The 17,706-nt window shown below is 40.6% G+C and overlaps 1 protein-coding gene across 7 annotated transcripts in view; it reads right to left on the minus strand.

Moving 5' to 3' along the window:
• Window positions 1–17,706, minus strand: part of BBS7 (Bardet-Biedl syndrome 7) — a 53,547-nt gene that overhangs the window by 17,922 nt on the left and 17,919 nt on the right. For 4 of the 7 annotated variants that reach the window (XR_003094187.1, XM_025204676.1, XM_014520407.2 and 1 more), the window contains exons 11-17: window positions 14,690–14,882; window positions 13,380–13,454; window positions 10,514–10,579; window positions 7,166–7,305; window positions 6,162–6,326; window positions 3,164–3,273; window positions 2,951–3,054 (exon numbers count right to left, since the gene is read on the minus strand). Coding sequence is in view for 6 of the 7 variants with exons in the window: in XM_025204676.1 (XP_025060461.1) it covers window positions 2,951–3,054; window positions 3,164–3,273; window positions 6,162–6,326; window positions 7,166–7,305; window positions 10,514–10,579; window positions 13,380–13,454; window positions 14,690–14,882 (853 nt within the window). In the remaining variant the exon portion in view is untranslated. Of the gene's footprint in view, window positions 1–2,950; window positions 3,055–3,163; window positions 3,274–5,797; window positions 6,018–6,161; window positions 6,327–7,165; window positions 7,306–10,513; window positions 10,580–13,379; window positions 13,455–14,689; window positions 14,883–17,706 lie in introns of those variants that run through there. The other 3 variants (XM_025204681.1, XM_014520410.2, XM_014520413.2) reach the window with 3 other exon arrangements.

The raw sequence follows: 17,706 nt of genomic DNA on the forward strand, positions 1-17,706 counted from the left end.
CGAGCTCAGGCCCCGACGTACCCTTTGCCTGCCGGCTTGAATTGCGGACGGATTCACTGGCTTGGGCCTTGCCAGCTGGAACAACTCGCGTAGTTGTTCAGACGACCGGACCATCTGCGTCGCAACTACAAGCGGCGTAAGTAAAAGTTTTTGCAACCATTAAACCTTGTCTGCCTCTCCATTCACCAGCCCACCCTAACGAACGAGCAGTTTCTAAATCACTTTGAGTCGGCTCTAGCCGTCCGAGACACTGTCAAAAAAAAATCTACGTATATTATCAGTCATAGCTTCTGCCACAAATTTGTGCTTCACAACTTCTGTTCATTCTTTAGAACCAAAACACAGTGATAGGAAAGGAAGTCAGGTTCCTTTCTGACCAATAAATCAACAAAATTGTTAGCAATGTTCTGATAAAAAACCTTATTGCTGAGAAAACAATCAAAGAAAACCCAGATTCAGATGCCAGACTGAGCTCATAGCAGTGACAGTTCTCAAATATGATTCAAAATCCACTTGCTGACTAGCCTGAGGGAGACAAACGATAATTTTTTATAGAACTTAAAATTTTCCATTAAAATATAGCCTCTAGCATGCATGTGAAAGATATGTTTGAAATGTAAAACCAATGCAATGGTGTCTTTCCAAAATCTGCAGAAGTAGCTCCATGCTTTGCCTTTTCTAAATCTGCTTTTAGAAACAGAGTGAAATGAACAAGACTCTTGGAGCTATGAAACACTGATCAAAATCACAGCCCTCCATACTGCAGTGAAACAAGCAGCAATCCTGTCCCTTGTGGTCTGTTGCTGTTTGAGAAATTTATGAACAGTAGCACATAAAGGCAGAATTTTATGTCAGGGAGAAAAGGAAGCCGGAGGCAGAATACTTAACAGATACTTTCTTCCCCATCACAGCCACCAAGAAGCTGAAAGAGTGGTAATTTTAACTTTTACTGATGGCTGTTTTTAACAGGTGCTGCCAGTTGCTCTGGGATGGTAGAGGGAATTTAAATACCAAGATACCCGCTCTCCTTTCTTCACTTTGTCCTACCCTCCACCAGATAGTACTCAAGCACCCATCCTTCCACTTACATGCTCCTAGTTCTCCCCTTTCAACATTTGTTTTGAGAGCTTCCACACCTTTACTTTGCATCACTTGCTCCTATTTGTGTGTGGGCATATGGACATCTTGTGCCTGTCCTCTATGTTTGACTTTCAGTCTCTGGGTTTCACATTCTTTCCACTGGAGGAGAGCTGAATTACAGCTTTAATTGTGAACTGCAGGCACTGGTTAGTGTTATGTGCTAACTAAGGGTACCTTGGATTCAGAGCAGATTTTGTAATGCAGAAAACGGAAGACTGAAGAAGGCCCATAAGTTCACAGTCTTGTGTTCAATAACTAAGAGCAGAGAAACTGATGAATCTCCTACTGCCCATTGTTGATTTCACTATTTGCTCATGCAGTTTCCTGACCTATGCACACACTTGTGACAACTATACACAGAAAGTACAAATTTAACTTTGATAATCTGGCTCATAAAACAAGAACCCAAGAATATTGGTCCTGTCTAGCCTAGTATTTTCCATCAGAGTGACACAGAGGAGATACTAAGGGGAACAGCATTTATGCAGACTCTTTTCCCTGTATCTCTTCCCTTAAATGCTTGAAGTTGTTGAGCCCTAGGAATTCCCCTTACTCCTTGTGTTCTCAAAATGTTCTCATAAGATCTGAATTAACACTACACTGAGGTAGATGGGGGAAAGTTAACACATCTTGCTACTTTTAAGGCTATCTGGCTTATATTCACATTTTTTAATGAAATGTTTGTCATATTCTGAATTAAGAATTTACTTAATTTTAAAATTAGAACTTAGATTTTATGGAATCTGTATCTGTCAAGAAGGCAGGATAAATATATATCTGACATGACAATACTAGAGTATAGCACCATTTCCTTTAGATACTGTAGCATAACAGATCCCTATTCAATCTAACACTCTATGTGAAAATAACTAGTTTCTGTCTATTACTTCGAGGCTCGAGATACAATCCCTACTTTTAGATTAGAATGGAAGGGAGTTTACAAAATGCAGATGATGGCTTGAAAATGTCTTCAGTCATTAACCCAATTTAGATTCTCTCATCTCTAAAAATTACCAAGATGTTTACCTTAGATAGCTGGGGCAGAATCCCAAACAAAAGAGCGTTAGTTTATCTTGGGCGCCTATACGCCAGCACAGAGGCTGATCTGATGCACTGGAATTCCAGCCTGTCTGAGCTGGCTCAGTTAATGGAGTCTGCTGGCAATTGCCACACTCCAGCAGCCTTCCATGTCTTGTGTATCAGCGTCCCCATGCTTAAAAATGGCGGGAATGGATGCTTTATCTAAAGCTCATTGAATGAGCTTTAGTTCAAGCATCCCTGCCACCATTTTTAAATGTGGGGACACTAATAGACCATATGCAGTGGCGCTTTAATTAGAGCGGCTCTCAGAGCTGCTCTAATTGAAGTGGCATCTCTGTTGCTCCACGAGCGCATGTAAAAGTGCCCTTTGTGTTGCAAACGATCACCTTTATGTTTATTAAGGTCTATTTGCTCTGGGGCAAAGGATTAAAAAAAGGAGGAAACTGGAATACTAGTGTTAAAACAGAGTGGTACAAGAAAGGAAAGAAAGAGGCAACCAGGCCACATTTAAACAAACTGTCACCAATAATGGATCAATAGTCAAGTACTCATTAGTCAAACTATGATATTGGGAGGTGGGCACACTTTTATTAGTAAATGCCTTGGAGGACTAATACAAATGAAAAGCAGTCCTAGCCATGTAAATATAGCAGACCCCATCTTTCAATCTGTCTGATAAATCAGATAGAGCTTGGCAGCTGCTAACCTAAAACTCCCTGCTCCCACATCTGTAAAAGAGCTTCCTGAATAGGAGTTCTCAGAAACTTACTTTTAAAGCATCTATCAATTGAACTTTCTTCGCCAATAGCAGTTGGTATTCTAGTTTTGGGTGGATTAACTTTAGTGTGTGGTTCACAGAAATTTCATTTATATCTAATAGAAGTAAAAAAAAACAAACAAAAAAACATGTAAGAACAATAAAATGAAATGCTTAAATCTCTAAAATAGCTAAATGAAATAGAAGAGAAAAAAAAAGTCTTACCATATGATATATTGAGATTAATTTTCCTTTTGGTAGCTTCTTTGGAGAGTACATCTTTTAGAATGGATATGGTGGATATATTGTCTGATTTGAAAAAACCTTCCCCTTTTCTGCAAAAAATAGATTCAGACAGCAATAAACCTGATCTTTCTCCAATTTACAGTGCTAAACAGGTTTTATCCTCTATCTCAGCATTCCCAAACCTTCTTCTAGTTATGAGCCCATTTACACACTTAGGCATTTTTATGTACTCTCATATAGTGATAACCGTTCAAGTGTCTGTAATTTAGAGCAGAACACTTAACACACCTCAGCTGATCCGGGTAAATTGTGAGCACACAATTACCCCTTGGTAGGGAAAGGCTAAAATACAACAACTTCACCAAGACTGGAACAGGACTCAGAGCATTTAGTTCCATGAGGTTCCATTTAGAAATTTCAGGCTCCTAGGATCACAATCCCTACTCTGAAAAGAGCTACCATAGCTAGTAAAGTGTAACTTGATAAAGAGACCATCAAAGTAACTAAAGTTGCTCCACACAATCAATGGCAGGAGACTGCATAAAAAAGATCTTATCACCTTAGGGTTGGAGTGTTGTTCGTGCCATGATTGTCCAGAAAATGTATTAGACGCAAGGATTTTTAGGGATATCTTTTATTGGACCAACTGTATATGGAAAAGCTGTTGAACAAGTGTTTGGGCATCAAGTGCCCTTCCTCAGGTCTAATCAACTTCAGGCCAAGCACTCACCCAACTATACAGCTGGTCCAATTAAAGACACCACTAAAAATGGTTGCCTGTCTTATCACCCTATTTATTCAGAGCTCAGTTTTGTCACTGGCAATAACACACGACGTTGCCATCCCCAAGTTTAAACTTCCCACGCAACAGAGGAAACAGTTTTCCTTTCCTGTATAATCTTGAACACAGTCATATATAGATTTGGACAACTTTTTCTTTTAATGTACCCATGTTCTTTAATTGATAATTTGGGTTTAAGTATAACTACAAGTTCCAATACGAGTCTCATTTTAGATTTAAAAAAAGTGAGGAAATCAAAACACTTTTTGCATCTTTTGTATAAAAACACTGTTTATTATACATTGTATATCCAAGTTGTAATCTACCTAACCAGAAAAATAACAAAATATTCCCAGCTTCTATATTGTAAGATAATTTATACTAGTCAGCTAAAGTGTGCTAATTAATTCACTGAGAAGAGAACACTACTCTCAATGCTGAAAGCTGATCCATCCTATGACAGTTGCAAAAAGGAGAGGAGGTTTTATTTACAAATTTTCTCATGAAGAAAAGTTTTAAGAAGATGGCCATTGAAGTCATAAGGATAACAGCATATATTACTTGTTACCAGAGTGGAAGAGTGATTTTAAGAGTGATTTAGAGGATAATTTTGCTACAATTGGTCAGTTACTTTTGAAAAAAGCTAAACACTGAACTTGGGCATCTCACAGGATAGTGTATATTATAACAATAAGGTTTCATGTAAAGTACATCAATGCCACCATAATTAGTCATATCAGATTATTTTAAATTATCATATTGTTAGAGCAAGGGTGTCAAACGCAGCCAGCCCAACAGGCCAGATGAGGGGCCAGTCCGCAGGCTGCACTGGCCCGCACATTCCAGATCTGAAATGTTTGTGCTCGCATCCTTGAGTAGTGGAGTGGCAGCCCTAGAACTGCTGCTGTCATAGGGCCCTGCTGCACAGCTCTGGAGCTGCTGCCACTGCTATGTAAAGCTCAGCTTTTCTGGCTGTCCTGGGCCTGCCACTGTGGGCAGAGCTGACCCAAGCAGGGTGCAGGGCCCGGGGCAAATCAGCCCATGCGGGGCCCTGCTCTGATCCCACGCACCCCGGACCCGAAGAAGCTGCCACCACTGGCAGTGGTGGGGTGGGGAGTGAGCAGCTGGATACAAAGCCGGAGGTGGCGCAGAGTTGCCATGGCTGCTCTGCCCAGTTCTGCAGGGCCCAGGGTGGTCACCCCAATTTGCACCCCCTCAGGGATGGCTCTGGCTCTGGGACCCACAGGCAGCACTGGTGGCTAGATGATGTGGCTCCACAGACCAGATCTGGCTCATAGGCCATATCTTCAACACCCCTGCTTTAAAGAAAACTTATTACATTTTGAAAGGTTTTCTAATTACAGTATGGCACTGATTAAGAGCCATATCAGGCAGTCCTTATGCAAACAAAATTTTCATTGACTTTAAAGAAAGAATGTACTGAATATGACTAAAGGAACTGAGATAGGATGGTACTCAAAATGGAAAGATCTGTAGTGAACACATGGAAAAGGGCAGGATGTGTTTCAGAATGGCTCAGATTCTTTGGTGATCCTGAATTTTGCTTCAATCCTCTCTGCCAATGCCCTACAAATACTGGGCGAGAGGGCCAAGACTACTTTCTACTACAATGCATCTTAACCTTTCATGAAAAATGCAAAATAACGCTGTCTGTATCATTATGTGCCACTACCTGCTCTGAACCCCAAAGTGAGGAGGGTGGAAGTGACATCCAGGACAAACTCTGACAGCAAAAATCCTATATGAAGGCTGGGTTTTTGGTTGTAGCAGTGTTGGTCTAAGGACATAGGCAGGCAAGGTTTTTTGAGCAGATGTCATATCTTTTATCTTTTATTCAGTTGGTCTAATACAAGATATCACATCTATTCAAAGAACCTTGCCTGTATGAAGGCTGGGTTTCAAGGAAGCACCGTAATGATATGTAGTTCCACTACAGCTGACCCTGGGCAACTTCCTCATCTGCAAATTTGAGGGCCTAAACCCTTTTCTTGTTTCATTGGTTGGTGGACAGTAACCTCTTTTCCTCTGCTTCTGAAAAAAATAACAAAGTGAAAAATCTGTGAGCAATACCCTAAGACAAAAAATACTACTTAGGGGACAATATGGCTTTCCATTTCCATATATATTTAACTACACACAGTAAAGTCACATTGTGCCCTATTAATTATATTTTACCTGTAAGTGCTTTCAAGCTGTGTATCCAAAAAGGTGTTCTGAAAATAAAAGGTGATACACTCTCCCGCTGGAGTTTTTTCAGGGACTTCAGGCAGGCAAAACACAACCCAGGAGTGAATTTCAGTAAAACTGAACTGGCCTTTTAGTGTCAGTGTGTTCATAGGTCTACGATATTATGGAAGCAGAAATAAATTCATTGGTTTAGTATGTTAGTAAACAATATTGTCATTGGAAGAGCTGTCCAACTGAAGATACAGTTTTAATTTTCATATGGCATTTTTCTTTACCTTATGTTTCAAACATGAGCATTATTCTGAAAGCCAGGTCTCATTCTAGCTTCCAGTAGGCTAAACCGTTACAGTCAGCCTTCACTAGTTCAGCACAAAATTCTACGCAAAGCATATGCATATGTAATTATTTGAACCTTTTTACTCCAGATGAGTTACAACTGGGAAAACAGGTAGTTTTTACTTTTAAAAAACGTGAAACAAAAAATTTATCAGGCTTGTAAGCGAGGAAATAAATTGACAGTGCAGAATTCTGATGGTCAGATAGTCTAGTTCTTTAAAAATCAAAGCCATTCTTGCAGAAGTAATACATGAGAAGTCAGGCATAATGGACGGTACAGGGAGAAGTGTCCATTAGCATCTGAAGCCAGAACATGTAATTTAATTCATGGTTCCTATAATCTTTGTTTTAAAGTAAGCAACAAACTGGCAGTGATTTAAGGTACTAAATTGTGGGTGGAGAGATTAAGTACAATTGGATACACTTGTAATTCCTGAATGGAACAATAAGAAAGAAGAAATCTGGATGTTTTTGGGTTGATTGAGGTGTGGCAGAAGACTAGTCAAACAGGAAATTAAGAGAGAAGAGATTTGCTATACAAATTTTATAATCAGATGTTAGCAAGATTGTTGCAATTTACAAGGTCAATTCTTCACAATGATTCAATTAGATTGTTTTAGTTTCTCAAAAAATTACTGCTTTTTGTTTGCAAATACCTGTCATGATCAATAGAGTGAGTTCGTTGATGAAGTGAAAGTGGTTTAATCTGATATTGGCGAACGTGGCAAGTTTTTGGCTGAATTCTTGGAGTTACATAGGCTTGTAGTATTCCATATTGGCCTTCAATTGATCGAATCTACATCAATAAACAAGACAAGGAGGAGACTACTTAGTAATTTATCAGAATGTAAATCCTCTGTATTTTATCAAAACTTAAAGTTCTTAAAAAAATCTACAGAAAACACTGTTTTGGTTCATTAACGCAGTACCCATTTTAAAAAGAGCAAATCTAAAACTTTTCCAAATGTAGATTCAATAATGTCCATTCGAGGAACTACTTAACTGGCACAGATTTTTTATAGAAGAAAATAAAATTAATTGGCTTTGATACCTGTGCCCAGGATCCAAGCCTTTGTAGAACCTTTTGTAGTTCTTTAGTGTACTATGTAGGGTTTTCTGTTGTTCTTTTACAAACTTTATTCTATGTACATTAATGACAGAAGACCCTTCTACATTTTCATTTTTGTAGCACTTCTTCACAATAAGAATATTATTCCTTCCAACATGAATTTTAGAAAAGAACCATCATCAGGTCCTCAGCTGCAGCTAAGAAATACTTAACAGCTGACAAGTGGGTGGGCAAAGGACAAGTGGGTGGGCAAAGCAACTTCCGTATTATCACAACACCTGAAATCACTCTGCACCAATACAACCTCATGCTACAATTTGTTGCTCAGGCTGGTCTAATGCCTAGCAGCTGCCAGCAACCCCAAAGGGATTCACCAAGAAAAAAGAATGTCCTATCCACAGCCCTATACATGGGTGAGGAAGCCAGATAAGCAAATAAACATTGTTTTGCACGGAGAGAGCACTAGATTGAGACTCATGAAAACCTGAATTCAAGGGCTCCTATAGATGTGCAGGGAGCCAGTTCCACATGTTAGAAATCCAGCACATTAGAGCAGACTTAATTATTGAGTCTGCTGGAGCATGGAAATGACCATACTCCAGCAGCCTCCCACGTCAGGTGCATCAGTGACCCTGCACTCAAAAATGGTAACAGGGCGCTTTGAACTGAAGCTCATAGAATAAGCTCACTCTGATGTTGATACATGTGAGGTTCGGGCGTTTTAATTAGCACAGCTCACTAATTAAAGCGTCCCTTCTACATCTCCTGGAGCATGTGTAAAAATGCCCCTGATTTATTTTATCCCTCATCTCAGTATTCCATCTGTAAAATAAGTATATTGAATGGACAGACTCCCAGTAACTTCAGTGGATTTTGCAGCAGGTCTCAAGCCCTTAATTCATTGCTTGGTACGTGCTTAGATCTTAGTGAGAATCACAAAAAAAAAAAAAAAAGCTCCTTTACAGAGAAGGTGCTCTAGTGCTCATCTTTAGGGTACTTTTGTATCCATGGAATGGCATAAAACTGTTCGAATGAGTTCTGACACATGACATTTATTTTTAAAAAAATCTCAAAGAACTAACTAAAACACATCTGAAGAAAAGAGAAGGATTGTCAAATATTTATGTTGGGATATCTGAAAGTAGATGGCACTTGAAGTGATAATCAGCATCTCTCACAGCATTTTACAAAGGTGGTTAGAAATATTACCCCAATTAAAGATAAGGACACTGAAGCACAAAGAAATTAAATGACTTGACCGAAGTCATCAAGCAGGCCAACAACAGAGCTAGTAAGATAAATCAGGTCTCTTAAGGCCCTGTCTATTACGCTCTCCACAAGGCTGTTTGTTGAACCCTCCTTAAAAAAAAAGTTCAAATCTGTGCTCTATATGCTTAAATTTCAAAAGAAATGAAAGAAACTGTCTTCTTGCCGAAAAAACGCAAGCAGAAAAAAATTACTTATCAACTTAGAAGTTTGCTGTGTTGAGAAACTGATCGGAAAAAAAAACCTAGAGAGATAGTCCCCAAGACACCCACATATTTCCCCCATGGCAATTACAGAGCTTTGTACATTTGTATAAATACAGTTTAATATTTAAAAAAATTAGGCATTCCTTTGATCTAAAGACTGTGCAAGCATATAGTTTAAGCTGAAGTTTCCTTCCCTTCTGAAACACCAGCAGTCTATTTCTCCAGTTCAGCTGCCCACTTAGTCACGCTACTGACAATTCTGCTCCTTAGCACTTCCCCATCCTTGTCTGAAGCTCCACATTAAGTATGATTTTAATTCTAGTCTCACCAGATATTATTTCATCTCTCTCTCTCTTTTCAAAGGGACAGGCTGCTGCAGGAAAGATAAAGCTTTCTCCTTTTCCCACTCTCCTCTATCCATTTTCCAAGTGGACACATGTACACACACATAAAGGAGGTGGTATGCAAATGATTAAAGATTCCTTAGTAAACAAGCAGTAGCCACACTGGGTTCATCATGCACTTAAGCTCATTTAAACAGAGCACAATATACCAATTGATATTTTCTTGGTAAAACATATTTTTAAAAAAGGGTCACCATACATCCGGGTTTTCCTGGACATGTCCTCTTTTTGGATCCTCTGATCTTCGTCTGGGCAGTTTTTTTAAATCTGAACCGATGTCCAGGATTTTGCTCCACTCTGCAGGTGGGAACTGGGGAGGGCAATTGGAGGTGGGGGGCACCACGTGCTTCTGTGCACACACACCCACGCACGTGGCCAGCACGCACCTGGTAGATGGGTGAGAGCAGTCCTAGCAGCTGCATCCAAGTAAGTGTATAGGGAAGGGGTTAGAGTGCCAGGGCTTGTGGACTGTTTGGGTGGGGGGAAATGTGAAGGGGATGGGTGTGTGAGGGGGATGGTTGTCTGCTGGCGCTGGGGAATGATGTGTAGGTGTGACGGCTTCAGTACTGGAAGGGGTGCCTGGGAGATGCTGCCAGGGAGGGAGAGGTGGGGGGAGGCATAGCCAGGCCACCTGGCATGGCGCAGGAGCCCCAGCCTGGGGTATGGGGGTGCTAGAGACATCCCCTCCTCCTCCCTCTAGCCTGTGCCAGGGCCAGACTTGCTCTGCCGCCACCCACAGGAACCAGAGCTGCCGCAGCATTCCAGCATGATAGAGACGGGGGCAGCTGAAGGCCCCCTCCAACAAGGCTGGGGGGAACAAGGGGGTTGTGGGCTAGCAGTGAGAGGTACCAGCTTGGCCTGGAGTGGTGGGAGACTGTGAGCAGGAAGTGAGGGGCAGCAGCAGGGCCAGGGGTCTGTGGATTAGGAGTGAGGGGCAGCAGCAGGGACAGCAGGCTGCGGGTTGGGAGTGAGGTGTCCCTGCGACAAGTGACCTCTTTTTTGGAACTGGAAATACAATAACCCTATGAAAGTAAAACAAAATATTTTTGAAAAGTTTACCTTAAGCTCCAGTCTAGTGGTATTTGCTTGACATCGGTAAGTTGCAAGGAGAAAGTTGCTATTTGGCTGTGAACAATTAAAAAAATAAATAATTTAGAATCAGATTTGTGAAAGTTTCATAAAAATGTTTTCACAATATAAGCAAACATACTGCATTTACTTGAATTTAAGATGAATCTACAATTTTCCAGGTATGGAATCTAATTATTGGAAGGTTGTTTTAAATGTGTCCCCTTCACTGCTACAGCAGGGGAAGCAGTGTCTGTAGTAGTCAGGCAGCCCCCTTGCCCTCTGCCCCCCGACTGCAGCCTTCCTGCCACCTGCACCCCACCCACCTCCAGCTCCTTAGTCTCTTCTCTCCCCACAATCTCTTACCCTTTCCCCTCACTCCTTACAGTCTCTGCCTCTTTCCACCCCCACTCCTTACTGTCAGATGCTGCTTGGACTCTGTTCCCTCCTGGCTCATGGAGCACAGCACATGGAAGTGCAGCCCTTGCTATGTCACAAAGCAGCAGCAATGCTGCTGAGTGGCTGGGCAGGGGACAGAGTTTCCCTATACTATGTGCCTGGAAGGGAATCCAGCCCAAGCCAGAGCTGAGCTGCACCTGACAGTAAAGAGGGAGAAGGGGGTGGAGGGGGCACAGAAACTGAAAAAGGCAAGTGGAGAGGGAGGCAGTACTCTGCTGGGGGTCTGACCCTGATCCTGACCCAGGCTCAAGGCAGGAGGTCAGAGCTGCAGCAGTCACATGCCACCTTCCCTGCTTTGTACATGAATATAAGATGAGGGTTTTTCCCCCCGTGCTGACTGGGGGCAGGGACAGACACCTCACCATAGATTTGAGTAAATACAGTAGTAACAGTTTTTGCTATCTAATCAAAACTATCCCATAAAAGGTAAAAAACAATGGATGGAATTTTGACTCCACTGGAGATGGTGAAAATTCCTATTAACTTCAAAGGGTCCAAAACTCCACTATGTATTAAAAACCAGCTCTCTCAATAAAGCTCAATTTCCGCATTAAGGCTGAAAACTATATTCTACAGAATTAAAAACGAAAAAGAAAAAAGAGTCATCTGTTAGACCTCCTGGCAGATGTTACAATTAAGTTGTTATTACCCTGTTAATCATGCCATAAATAGTAACCCTTCCACACATTCAAGGAGTTAATAGGGAGACAAAACAAGAAACCAACGAGCCACAGAAGTATTTCACAAAAGACGTGTAACATATTTGTGGCTGGTTTGCACCTTAAACTGACTGTGTGGCAGGAAAATCACAGCTGGTTCAAGACTCTGGTGTAGTCCTGGCCTTGAGACCACACCAGTCTTGAGCTGGCCCCAGTGCAGTCCTAGGACTGAGACTGACAATCAGCTGGTTGTTGATCCCAGCCCTGGGACGACACCAAAGTCTAGCATTGGCTTCAGTGCTGGGACTGGCAATTAGCTGATACAGTTGTTAGTCCCAGCCCCATCTGGAATCGCATTTGATGTAGTCCCAGGGCTGGCTGACTGTTAATCCCAGATCTGGAATTGCACTCAAGTCTTGAACTGGCTCAACTGCAATCCTAAGCTTGGGACCAACAATTATCTGCCCCAGTCTTGTGACCATGTGGGAGCCTGGAATCAGCTTCACTATGTTCCTAGGAGAAGGAATGAATATTCGAGGAGGAAACTAAGGCCACGGGCACACGTTCATTTAATGGCAAGATGGGATTTGATCCCTAATTCTAACAAACATATGTCTTGCCATGCATGTGTAGCATGGCAGAACACATTATTTTGGTATAAGGCATCAAATCCCAATGGTGTCATTACTACTTGCTAGTGCAAGGGAAGTCCAGACTCCTGGGCTTCCCGTGAACCAGCACACTGAAAGCGGCCTGCAGCCCAGAACCCAAACCATCTCAGATTGGAACTGACAATTAGATGATTGTTAGTCCCAGCCCTAGGACCACATGGGAGTCTCAAATGAAAGGCTAAAATTATGCTAACTGCGCAAGGAAAAAAAAAAGTCAAAATATGCTGTAGGCTAAAAGAGACATTAGCTAAAGTAATGATCACACAGAATGACTAAGAAACTCAAAACAAGCATTAATTTATGTAAGCTTAAAGACAGATCTTTGATGTGCCAAATTTGTTACTAACAAACCTTAAATATTTAATAGACAGCTATGGGCAACCCCCCCCTAAAAAGATCTTTACAATGCTAACTTATTTTCTGGAATGATTTTAAATGAAATATATCTGTAAAAACAATGTATGGAGTCCAACATGTAATCTCTAAAACACAAAAGACTTTCATGTCACTACAATGTTTTAAAACCTACCTTATATGAAACTATATTGCTCTTTGGGTAATAAGTTTTCATAAATAAATTATTGTATATGGAATGCTTACTACTTTTATACTTCCAGCAACAGTGAATTATCTTAACTTGCTCCCTCCCAATTTTATTCCAGTTCTTTCAGCCAACAAATAAGTATTTTAACTCCAAGCATTTTAAACTGTATTTTTAATGCATAGTGGGCATATCTACACATGCATTTATACTGGCTTAAATTTACTACACAGTAAGCGGGAATAGGCCAGCATCTACATGTGCAGGTATTAAAGTGCATTAATGCCGTGCGTGGACTGACTTGAGACTAACTTCAGATTTACACCAACCTGAGCATAAATTTGATACCCGATTAGTTACTGTGCAGTAACGCGCATGTAGACGCCAGATGGCGCAGGAACACTGTGTGTGTGGACTGACTTGGGACTAACTTTAGACTAAAGTGTAGATGTGCCCAGTTGATAGTAGCTTTCATCAGGCAGTCTCTGTAGAAGTAACTGATTTCTTTCACTTATTCTTCCACTTACCTCAGAATCACAGCCACTAAAACTAACAACAGCGGAATTTTTATCCACATCCAGTAGGTCTATTGGGACATCACTCTGTGCAGAACATTAAGGGAAGGGCAAATAAAAAGCATAGTTTTTAACATATTTATCTTGTTTAATTGTACATAATTATGTTAGCGAAGAAAGGGCAATAATATTGTTTGATAAACTTAATTCAAAAAAAGTAAAAGAAATACATTTTTAGCATATTTGTTACATTTTAAGACTAGGACAATTTGGATATCTTTAGCTCTAAGTCTGCAGTGAACTTCCCAAACTAGTCTTTCAACTGGCTTATACTAGAACAAAACTCCAGTGTAATGTCCATCTCATCAGTCTGCAACAAGATAGACATTACATTGGTTTCACCAATGCAGGATCTATCTGAGGAAGTACTGAACGATCCTGTGTATCAATTGATCATTAAAAAAATAGATGTGTCCACCAAGAACCAATAGGAACATGGGGTTTTTTTTTACCTGGACAGCTTGCCTAAATTTCAGTTCTTCCTGGCTACCTTTTTATAAGACTTTTTCCCTGGATGTGCCCAAAAGCTAGTTATCTCAGCATCAACTTCTCTTCCAGCTACCAAAGACAACATTAATTTCAGCTGACATGATAAAAAGAATAATTAATTTTAAATGCTTATCTGTAACCACTAAATCAAGTGTCATAATTTATTAACTACTAAATCAAATCAAGTGTCATCATTCTTCAAAAATTACATATACTGAAGATTTATTGTACTGCAACATTCCACAGCTACATGGGCGCTACAGACTGCTATCACTTTACAACTCTATGTGAAGACCACGTTTTGTTGTGTTGTGTTCTGTGTGTTTTTTAAACCATTTTTTGCTTTTGAAACTCTTGAAATAAAAAAACAACTCTGAAGCAAATCCATATGTCCCATACCAGCCTGCTGGTAACCGTTTAATACCTGAATCTGACTTGAACTCAAAATAATAGCTTTCCACTTGCTTAAAAAAAAAAAATCTTGAATTTTAGCTGTTCTATTAGGAGCATATGGAAAGTTATATGCCAATATTTTTTTCAGTATTTTTTCTTATAAGCACAAACTGAAGTTTTGCTTTATAACAACAAGATAACTATAAACTTGTATTATCAGCACTAAAGCCTTTAACATAAAAAGTCCTTAAAAACTGAACTTGTGGCATATAAAAAGCAGACCCTGTTCAAAATCTTCTAGCATCAAAAAACATTAGTGTTCTTGCTGAGGTTTAAAAGTTGTATTAGGATCTAAAAACATCTGATAAATAGACTCTCACCTGTATCAAAACATTATCAATAGCTGTCTGCACTTCTAAGATAAGGCTGTAGCTGGCATCATCCTTATTTAATGTAAACTTGTCATTCACACTAAATGCTGGTACTGCTGAAACAGCAGTACTGGATCTAGAAGACTGCTGGTATTTTTCACGTTCTTGCAGTACCTTTATCTGTAAATGTTCCAACTCACTCCTGGTAAAGAAAAACTGTCAGATGTAAACACAAATGTTTTGAGACAACTTTAAATACAAAGTTCCTCTAGAAACTGGTTCTATTTTCCTGCAACCTTCATCTTTGTTATCTTTTCTACTTTTAACAAAGTTTTATCTTTTTTAGGTAGTCCCCAACTCTCCTTCATTAGACTTCAGTTTAATAGAAAAATAGGGCTGGAAGGGATCTCAGTAGATCATCTAGTTCAACTCCCTTTACAGGTCAGAATTATCCCTCTAAAACAAATGTTTGTTTACTCTGCAGTTAAAAAAAAGCTTCAAAAACACAGATTTCACAGGTGATCGGTTATAGTGCTTAACCCATTTCATTGTTACAAAGATCTTTTGAATATCTAACCAAAATCTTCTCTATTTCAATTTAAGCCCATTATGTCTTGTCCTGTCCCCTCTAGGCACAGAGTACAATTGATCAATATTCTTTCTGTAAGTTATATGATGTAATATTTTTTTCATAATCTAATTTAGTAATGAAATATGAAAATATATGTTAGAAATCTGTCTTGCCAAAGTACAGTGATTTCTGGAGGAAGTAGGAAGACATTTTCCACCAAAAATATAATGCATTCCTGACATGAAATATCAGTGAAAACATAGACTGTAACTTCTCCACACCTCTGCAAGGAAGTAGTAGAATTAGAAAGGTATAGAGAAGGGCAACCAAAATGATCAGGGTATGGAGCAGCTGCCATACCAGGAGACTCAAAAGGCTAGGACTCTTCATTTTGGAAAGGAGAAGGCTGAAGAGGGATATGATAGAATGTAGAACTCATTACCACAGGAGATTGCAGAGGCACACAGTATAGCCAGGATCAAAAAGAGGACTAGATACATTCATGGAGGATCATGAATTTATGAAGATTAATGGTCCTTCAGACCAGGGTGGATCAGGATGCATACACATCAGACCACATCCCTGAGCTGGCTCCAGAGTAACTCCACAAGCTGGTCAAATCTGTACCAGCAGATCTAGCACACAGGGCCATGTTAGCCAGTCTGCAGGGTTGCCTACAGATTCCAAAATTTGGCAGCAGGGGAGCAGCAATTAACACTGCCCCCAGTCTCAATCCACCAAATTTCTAGACCCACAGGCCAGATGACCTGGTTCTGCTGGACAGGGTCGAGCACTACTGCTCTAGATATACCCTGTTCACACGCTCTCTCTCTCTCTCTCTCTCTCTCTCTCTAAAGCATCTATTTTGCTGCTGTCAGAGACAGAATAGCAAGGTAGATGGACCACTGGTCTGACCCAGTACGGCACTTATTGATTGATCAGATGATCTTATGTTCTTTCTATAATGTACAATACAAAATATGTAAAATAAAGCCTGCGTTACTGAGAAAAAGAAGAGGACAACAGAAGAACATCCTCTGAAAATAAAAATAGAAGGGGACATTTCTAAGGAGTTTCTCACTGGTTTTTCCACCTCTTTAAAGTGGATCAAATTACTGATACAAGAAATCTGAAGGAAAAGGTTGAGGTATTTTTCATGGGGGCCTTTACTTTTAGGAAGAGATTTATGAAAAGAAGAAAATAAAACTACTTTAATTACTCCTCAGAAAGGACACTGATGCAGAAGGTGGAGGATCAAAGAAAATCCAAGATGGTTTGGAAGGCAATAAGGTCCAGAGGTTAGAGCACTAGACTATGAATCAGAACATGTAACTTCTAATTCCTGATTGGAACACAAACTTCCTGTATAACCATGGAAAAGGGACAGGCAAATGAACTCACTTGATTTCCTTTTATCTATTTCTATTGTAAAACACTCATCAAGGAAGGCACACTGTCTCTAGGTGTTTCCATACTCCAAGTACAGTGGGGCCCCAATTTTACTTTAGGTCAGTAGATAGTACCACAGTACTTATTTCATGCACAGTACCCTCATGGAATGTATCCTAGAGCACATCAACATTTGAACTGTCTAAAAGGACATTAAAAAACAAACAAACACTCCTGAGCCCCAATCAGATTCATGTTAAAAGTGTAAGTTAAGTGAATGTGATGAAACCCACATTCCTTAACAGTGAACACTACACCAATAAGGGACAAATTCCATTCCCCTTTGTGTGCCTAAATGGCAGTTTTCTAGCCACATACCTCACCATTTTTGGTTCTGTCTCTGCCCTGTGGAAAAGACACACAGACTATGTTCAGTCAGTTACATTTATACATACTGGTCAGTGTATCTGAATGTGAGTCTGGAAAAAAGGATGAGGATCTTCCCATGCCTTAGTCGCAGACAGATTAAGGGCATTTGCCCAGAAAGTAAGATTCTGGCACCCCCTGGATTCTAGGCACCCCCTTGCACAAAGGGAGTTTGAACCTGTGTGTTTCTAACTTCCCAGCACAATGCTCTAATCACCACACAACAGGTTAAACATTATCCGCACCTCTTTCCAGGGCCCTTTTGAATCTGGGCCACTGCCCCTTGTGTTCACTTGGGAATTGGATAAAATAGATTGACAATAGTGAAGTAAAGAAGCTTCTTCTTTACTGGGAGCAAAGCTCCACGCTAGAACCCAGGGCCTCCTTCTTACCACTGTGGCAGACACGTCATTGAGCCACCCATCCTTTAGCTCAGGGGTAGGCAACGTTTTTTGGCCGGAGTGCCGAAACACACTGTAATGCTTACCTCGGAAGGTGCTGGAGTGCCGGCATGGCAGAAAAACAAAATGAGGGCAAGGGGTACATGGCAGGATGACTTGCTTGTGTCCCGTGCCCCCCACCCAAAGCCTCTGCCCGCCAGCCCTGCTGCCCCTTGTCCCCCACCCAAAGCCTCTGCCCG

This window comes from Alligator sinensis, unplaced genomic scaffold (genome assembly GCF_000455745.1).
Source record: "Alligator sinensis unplaced genomic scaffold, ASM45574v1 scaffold150_1, whole genome shotgun sequence".
NCBI classification, from domain to species: domain Eukaryota; kingdom Metazoa; phylum Chordata; order Crocodylia; family Alligatoridae; genus Alligator; species Alligator sinensis.